The sequence below is a fragment of the Gadus morhua genome, chromosome 7, assembly GCF_902167405.1.
Source record: "Gadus morhua chromosome 7, gadMor3.0, whole genome shotgun sequence".
Taxonomy (NCBI): domain Eukaryota; kingdom Metazoa; phylum Chordata; class Actinopteri; order Gadiformes; family Gadidae; genus Gadus; species Gadus morhua.
Genome location: NC_044054.1, coordinates 12,624,752 through 12,633,222, shown reverse-complemented (window position 1 = coordinate 12,633,222; position 8,471 = coordinate 12,624,752). Strand labels below are relative to the sequence as shown.

The 8,471-nt window shown below is 40.9% G+C and overlaps 1 protein-coding gene across 1 annotated transcript; it reads right to left on the bottom strand.

Annotated features, from left to right (window-relative positions):
- Positions 1 to 123: 123 nt before the first annotated feature.
- Positions 124 to 7,983, bottom strand: f11r.1 (F11 receptor, tandem duplicate 1). Its single transcript, XM_030361469.1, has 11 exons — positions 7,863 to 7,983; positions 7,608 to 7,703; positions 4,744 to 4,806; positions 4,394 to 4,507; positions 3,518 to 3,658; positions 2,586 to 2,788; positions 2,395 to 2,497; positions 1,802 to 1,909; positions 1,456 to 1,468; positions 1,237 to 1,300; positions 124 to 1,086 (listed from the first exon to the last, which is right to left on the bottom strand). Exons 1-11 carry the CDS (start codon positions 7,918 to 7,920, stop codon positions 1,051 to 1,053), a joined length of 999 nt encoding a protein of 332 aa, XP_030217329.1. The 5' UTR covers positions 7,921 to 7,983; the 3' UTR covers positions 124 to 1,050.
- Positions 7,984 to 8,471: the final 488 nt, after the last annotated feature.

Here is an 8,471-nt window from a genome sequence, read left to right as displayed (position 1 = left end):
AAGCAGACGAGATCTCACCCATGCTTTCACATAAATCTGGATTCAGAGCAGTGCAAACTAAAACTAATCCCAGAGCGTTGTCCCTTAAAATCTTACAAGGCGAAAGCATCACAACCAGTCAAATTCAGTATTAAGTATTTAATCCACACATGGAAAACTCTACATGATTATTAATTGCATCGATTACACTTAAAACCACCTCATACCCGGTCTATGGAAAACTACATTTTTGGTAGGTGTTGGTAAATGGGACATACATTTGTAAGAAATTCATATTTCACACTTAAAAACGACATAATCGTTATCCTAAAGACTATAGCATACCGCTGTACATTCTGGCTTACTTCAGACTCTCTCACACACACACACACACTTAACAGGGCCGTTGTATTTCCTTTGGTTCCTGAGCACAACATTTTCTGCATCATCTCATGTGTGACATCACTACTACTCAAATTTTAATTGAGCTGATGAAAAAGTATGCTTTATACCACTTTCAAATGTTTTTAATCAATCAACCTTAAGTAAAACGAATTGATGGAATAGTTCATCACATTGAATGGACACATAATAAAAAAAGAAATAAAACAAAGCATAAAAAGACGATCAGAAAAAATATCAAAGATTAACTTGCAATAGAAGCTAGTATGTATAAGAAACAAGTCTCAAGAAGGACTCTTGATTAATCTCAAATGACCTGAATGAAGAGCATTGCATCATGGATCCTTCTAGAACTACAACTCCGTCCCAAAGATACACGACAGGCACTTCAAAACCAACCGCTAAATAGCCAGACACACACACACACACACACACACACACACACACACACACACACACACACACACACACACACACACACACACACACACACACACACACACACACACACACACAGATTAAGGGGTTTGAATTGCCCGCCCGATTTTTCCAGATGTTTAGAGCAGGACGAATACAAGCAACCATTCCCATAATGTGGAGGTGAGAGAATAAAAACGGGGATCCTTGCTCGTTGGTGACAACGTTCCAAAGAACCGACCTGATGCCAGACTAAACCACAAAAGAGGACTTCTGTCGGAATTCTCCCTGCAAAAGACATTCAACATTTAGGACCAATACAACAACAAAATAATGTTGGGTTTCCCTTTGTTTAGAATTTATTTAATGAAATGAAAGAATGGAATCATCAGGGTTATGGAAAAAGGGAACTGACAGCAAGCAAAGATGAATACTTACATCTTCCTCCTCCTCACCGCCTCGTGAGGATGGGGGTTGGTAGATGACAGATGGTTTAGGCTTGCTGGGGCAAATAAATAAATACATTAATGAAATAGTGGACTGGAAAGAAGATGACATGACCCATATTCTACACATGTAGCAGCCAAGTTAATATGCAAGCATGGATGAATGAATGGATTAGAATGGCAGCTGTGACCCTAATAAAGTTATGCTCACCTTTCGCTCCGTGCTGTGCAGATGACGTTTTGGGGAGGGGGGGGGGAACAAAAAGATAAGACTCGTATTTTCTTTCAAGAAATACATTACTGGTTAACTTAAGCCCCTGCCTGGCATGTTGTTCACTATAACAAGTAGAAAGTGCAGCGACCGAGTTGAACATTTGAGGGCGACAGAAACCAGATAATAGCTGACCTAATAAATAAAGATTTCTTGTTTGTTACGGTATTGTTTTGAGGAGAAATTTGAAGGAGGAGACATTTTCCCTGGTTAGAATATGCAAAAGCACTTCCAATTACAAGTATTATTTGTCAATGTGTGAATGAAAGACGAGTTTCACACTTACTGGGTAGGTATCCCTTCTTGTTAGCGTACCAAAGGCCACCTATTAGCAAGGCGACCAGCAGAAGAGACACAATCACCGCGGCAACAATACCGCCAGTATTCACGTCCTCTGTTTAAAAAAGGATGTAAAACATGTGTAGAATGTTGATTTAGTGCATCACATGTGGCATAAAAATCAATAAAAATTGTACTAAGTAGAACTGAAAAGATTTAAACTTTTGTTCATTATCAGGTCTGAAGCCAAAAACCAAACCACAATTGCTGCAGTTTAGGCAGTTATAAAAAGTTTCCCAGCGCATGCGGTGATATGTAGAATAACCTGCAGTTGAATCTGCTAATAAGAGAACATGGACGTTTTCAACTCTAGAAACAGAAAGCTGTGATTTGCCTCATCGCATCCAATTTGTGGTACGCATCACCAATGGAACCATTTAGAAAGCATCATTGACAAGGGACTTGCTTCTAAAGAAGGGGGGCTTGGAATTGTTGAACTAAATCCCTACTTGTGCTTGCATTCCAAACCTTTTCAAGCATTTAAAGATAAAAAATTGCTACAATATATTTGAATGAAATGGATCAGGGTGCACCACTTACCGACTTCCATCCTCACAGCCTTGCATCTCTTCGCTGGGCCCGCTGAGTTCACAGCCTCACAGTAATAAGCCCCTGAGTCAGCTTTGGTCACGGGAGAGAACTCCTACGGGGGGGGGACAGCATACGGATTTGAGGATGGATTCTTCTCATCGACAGGCCCTTTATTAGAGCCCAGGGAGGGCATGTCTCACCAGGTTGCCGTTGATGGGGTTGATCCTGTAGGTGGAGTTTTTGAAGTTTGGGAACTTTTTGGGGTCCTCCGGAAGGAGGGTATCGCCTTTGTACCACTTGTAGTTAGGCGGCGGGGAGCCGACCTTGTCGGAGCATCGGAGGATGGCCTTTCCGTCGGTGGTCACCGAGGTCGGGATGTTGCAAACTGGGGCCCCTACGGGGACTGGGGACATACAAACATGCACACAATATTAGATTTGGCCCCTGGGCGCATTTCGGTGCTATATGCGTTGCTGTTAACGCAAAGGTTATTTGACATTGAATGTAATTGTTTGTTACGATTTGTTACGTTTGTTACGATCCCATGACATAAAACTATTCTAAATAATGGAGCGAGGCGCTATCATTTGGTTGATGTTATGTTGTTTGTTAATGTTATGATAATAGTTGACGCCATTTTGTTTGTCTGATCTTATAATGTCGTTTATCTATTATTACGTGCCTCATATAAAAAAGTTCCTTAAGACAACCGACAACGTTTCAGCCAATCACGCTACATCTGTTCTCTGGTCTGCTCTCTGTGTCGGAGGCGCAGGCAGCCCCTCCCCCCACACAGAGCAGACAGCCAGAGGTAAGGTCGACATGTTACTTGTGCCTTACAGCCGTTTTTCCCCAAGACAGCATAATACCAATACGCTTCAATTGCTGCCAAAAATATAAGATTTGACATTCCCATTCCAATGTATGAATATTCCTAAGATTTCAAATGTAATTGCTCTTTATCAGGGTGCCCTTGCATTATTATGCTTTATCTTATGATATCAGTGTCATAAATTGTCTGCAATGAAAATAATATCTCAATTACTTCACAACAGGCCTAGCTGACCAGTCTGAATGGAAACATACAGTGGGTTAAATCGGATGTTCAACAGTCACTTGAACGAAGCCTCACCCAGAACGGTCAACTTCACGATGACTTTTCCGAAATTGTTGTTGCCAGAAACCTCACACTCGTACTCTCCGTTGTCGCCGCGGGTCACCTTGTTGAAGCGCACACCATTATTGAGTAACTCGACTCTGTTGGCATATGATTCTGCAAGTATATGAGAGAGAGAGAGAGAGAGAGAGAGAGAGAAATTTAGGCAGAAATTAAAGTCGCCATGATGCACCGTTCTGGAAGTGGGTGGACAGTTCCCACACGTCCATGGCATTACGTCACCGTGGTGATGGGCAGTGGGCAACCCTTTGCTTCCAGTGTCAAAATGTCAGGGCATTTTGGCAACTATAAATGAAAGTGAATATTGAGTCAAATTACAAGTGGGGCTTCCTCATTGCAACCCGACCCTGAACAAGATAATACAAAACATTTCATTGCCGTCATTCCCAGGAACTAATCGAGCTATATGTCCCTAAAGTCCATCCCAGGAAGTGGGAAAAAAGGCTTAAAGCTCCTCACACTTACAACACTCAGCAGTCTGAGTTTGAATTGGGTCCCTAGTGTCATTGAATGTCTTTTTTACTACTACTACAAAAAAATGAGCAACAGCCACCATATTGTACAATATCGAATATTAATGGTGGTCTGTCTGAAGCTATTTTGTATTAATAATTTAAAACGTAAAATATTTAAACTTTTACATTAAAGGTTCAAAGAAATCAAATTCTGATGATTAATGATCGAGTTAGTTTAATGCAAAAGAGACATTCAGTTAATACAGAGACGGATCATTTAATAGTTGGGAGGCCAAGCCTCTAGTACGTTTGTATTTGGACTCAGACATTCTAGCTACTACATCATCAAGTTCACTTGATGTCAAAAGTCATTTACCTGTGGGTTTCCCGTCGAAAACCACGAAACGTTGGGCATTCAAGACATTAAACTTCCATTCAACCCGGGGTGTCGACCCGAAGTCGGCTGAGGGTTTGCAGGTGAGGTCAGCCCCTGAAACCAGTTAAGGCACGCCTTCAACCCCACAATACAAAACACTGTTCACAAGTCAACCGCATAATGAGCATCAATAGCAGTGTTATTATGCAATCAACCATTTTTATCGATAATGCATTTTTTATAGCAAGTTTATGCATGCTACCTGCATAATATCGTAAAAAGAAATGTATTTATGCTTATTATTTATTTATTTAGATTGTATACTTTTATAAATGCATTTTGGTGCTCACCTTCATTCTCTCTAACCCTCACATTTGAGCTATCGGTCCCGACAGTAAAAGCACCTTCTACACCTGGAGAGGAAAGGATAAAAAATGATCAAGGACATGCATTTAATGAGGATATTGTAAGAATAAAAAAAAGATTGTTTGACACACACGCGATTTTTTAAGTCGTATTTGTTGTAAGAAATCGGACCCTCAGCTTTCCAACCTGGGTAATCGCTAATAACTTGTACTGCTGCAAGCAGGGCACTAATTTTCTCTTGCATACTTTAGTATTATTTCCTCTCCGCCACTCACTTTTTTTGTGTGCGAGTGACTGTCACAAATCAAAACATTGATACCAAGGAAAACATATTAACTGAATTCTCTCATTATTTGCACTACACACACATATTATACTTCAAAACGTTCAGCATAATGAGCTTATAACTCATATGAAAGTAATACTTGATACTTTCAAGATATTTAAACTTTTGGATTATTTTTTCAATATACAATCTTCAAAGGGAAACCAGTGTAAACAACAGACTGATCAGGCCATGCTCACATATAGGCTGTAAATGAAGTGTTGGAAGCAACACACACACACACACACACACACACTTTCCAGTAAGGCAACACCAGAGAGAAGATAATATCCTTTTCATAATATCCTATAGAGCTCTTTTGCTATTATTTTGCCGCACAAGAGAGGTTGTCTCCATGCCCCCCACAGTTTGTACTGAAGCTACAACATCATAAAAGGCCTTTCATTCACCTGCCCAACCACTCTGTGCAGCCTTCAGACACTCTGAGCCGATCAGCAAGCTTGCGCCTTCAGGGAACTGATCTATCAACATGTCTTTCATTCTTCACCCATGAGCAGATACATGACAATTTCCAGTCAGGACCACTGTTGTGCAAAGGGAACTGAAATTACAGCCCTGAAAAAACCCTGACCGAAGTACTTCCTATTCTACTTGTGGTCACTTCTAGCTTAACTGGTATAGCACGACATGGCCACTGCCAGGGTTAGGGGTAGGCTTCCACCCAAGAAAGGATCAATGTACTCAGTGTTGTAATAATGGTGTCTTTGGATAAAGGCTTCCATCAAATGGCATATTTAAATAATAATAATAATAATAATAATAATAATAATAATAATACATAGGTTTTATATAGCGCTTTTCTCGGTACCCAAAGACGCTTAAATGCACATTTATTGTCACTTACTTAGTATTACAATGTTATTTTTTGATGTGAGCTGCTGTCACACCTTAAATACCCCTCTGGATAAATAAAGCACTATAATATTTATCATAATAATGACCTATAATAAAAAGGTGCACAGGATCACTGGTGAAACCACCTATGATCTTACCAATGTCGGATGAGTGTTAAAGCGAGCAGTAGTAGCAGAAAGATGTCCTTAATACTTCAGCATAGTTGAGAATACACCAGAGAACACAATAGGACATAAGAGAACACAATAGGACATAAGAGAACACAATAGGACATAAGAGGAGAGCCCGTCAGCGGTTCGTTCAGACGGACTGGTGGACAGGCAGTGTTCCAGGTCACCGGTCTGACCAAAGGAAAACAGTGGAGTTTGAGGTCGGGAAAAAGGCCTTCGCGAGTCAGCGTCAATAAAAAAACTGATAACCGAGTGTGTGCCTTGTTTGCGTGGGTAGCTGCGAGTTTCAGGGGGGGGGAGAAAGGTTTTGAAAGGTTAAGATAAGGTAAGCCATTAACTACGCAGGCAGTCTCCAGTGAATATGCCACTCAAAAGGGTACAGTAGTAACCTAAACTAAAATAACTTCGGCCGAATCCTGCGTTTGAGCTATACTGCACAATTGTCTGTTGTAAGACAAAAAAGGCAGAACGAGACACAAAAATTGTGTGAATTTCAAACCAGACAAGCACTCTGCTGTGTCGTTATTGCCTCACAATAAAAATTCCTTCCCTTAAAGTGGGTCCACAGCCCAAACCGTAAATGGTGCAGACACGTCAGCATGCATGACTAGATCCAGGTCCGCAGACGACAAAATCCAGACACGCCGGTCACTAGGTGGCGCTATACCAAGGAAAACGCGTTTGGGGCTATAACTCCCACACCGAACCTCTCACAGTCAAAACCTTTATATCCACAGGTTCACGGTAGCGTTTTGAATACATGCTTTGCGTTGTGCCGGCGAAATGCACATCGCTTGGACCCCTGGATAACTGCTTGCAGTTCTAGTTCACTTTATCATCATAAATTACTTGAATCAAGGAAACAAATCTCAAGACTGAATCCTTCTGATGTAGGCTACTGTCTGAATACATGAAGCAAAATGCTAGGGTAGCCTACTAGAGAACCCTACTAGATATCACTGACCATCTTTTATAGTATCTACCATCTTTATACCACTCTAGAGTGTGTGTCGGGGCATTTCAATTGTTTTACTTAATATTTATTTATTCAGGAAAGGCTATTGAGAGCAGGCTCCGTTTTTCAATGACGACTGATTACATCAAACAAATGAAAACTGAAATACAAATGTATAATAGATATAAACAGTCGGTCAAACAACCAGGACAACATTTCAATACACATAAATAATACATGCAATGATAAACTAACCTGCACGGCAATGACTGAAACTCTGAATGCGTTGGAAAGCAGGCCTACATAATAATAAATGGGTAGAATATTCTCTAGAAACTCTATACAAGATTCCATATTAGGCCTTACGTTTCAGTCCTAGTCCACAAACAACTTGTTTTCTTTAGCATTCTTCATTCTGGTTGGTTTCTGGTATGGGATTACATCCCCAATTAGTCTATAGTTTTCAACAGGTGTATGGTGGGTATGAGTGAACAGATAGTGATTCACATGAGTATTGCTCACCTGTTGACGCCAACACAGCGAGAAGGTAGACCGAAACCAGCATATCGGCCTCGTCAATTAGATCTTTCGGTTTCTCCAACAACCTGTTGCGTTCAGCTAAGCACACACAGGTCCCGACGCTTTAAAGTTTTAAAAGAATACTAACTCAACGTCGTCCTTGTGAGTTAATAGAACGAAGAATTCGATTGAAATTAAAGGTGATTTTAAATACACCCAAAATGACGATATCGCATTGAAGAGTATCTACGCCCTCACCTGCTGCTGAATGTGTGAGTGAGCTTCCCCGTAATACAATCCCACCGAGGCATGGCATTGTTGCCAGATTGGGACAGATTTTCCTCCCAATCTGGCAAACCTGGCTGTAGCGCGCTGAAGCCAGGGTTGCCTGGTAGTCTATCAATCTGGCAACACTGCCAGAGGAAGACTACCTGGATGACGTCAGCTTACCTTTCGGAGAACTGGTTTAACTCGTCTGGTTGCATACCTTAGGACGGTTGACCTACTGTTAATGAAGCGATTTGGTGACAGTTTGTATTGTTGTTGTTTTTTTTGGCAAAATCGCTAATGCTAAATTTTATGTGACTATATGTGGTATGTTGGATCATGGTGACCAGTGAGGTAGGTCCCATGTCTTGAGCAACATCCAATAGTAATCAGTGTGAACTTGTTAAACGTCACCTGGTAGTCCTACGAATCAGGCGTATATTAAATGGAATTCAGGCTTTCCATGGTTTTACTGCTGTCATGATATTGTCAATTCCTGACATGGCACCCGCTGCTGTTCATTTAGAAAAACACAGCACTGGGCAGGTCATACATCACATGTGTTGTTCACAACGACAAGGAAGTTAAAGTAAAGCAAAA

Coding starts and splice junctions, on each gene's coding strand:
- f11r.1 (XM_030361469.1), bottom strand. CDS start 7,920: ATGCCATGCCTCGGTGGGATTGTATTACGGGGAAGCTCACTCACACAT. Junction 3,659..4,393: donor TTTCGACGGGAAACCCACAG/GTAAATGACTTT, acceptor ATATACTTGCAG/AATCATATGCCAACAGAGTC. Junction 1,910..2,394: donor GGCTGTGAGGATGGAAGTCG/GTAAGTGGTGCA, acceptor TTTTTTAAACAG/AGGACGTGAATACTGGCGGT.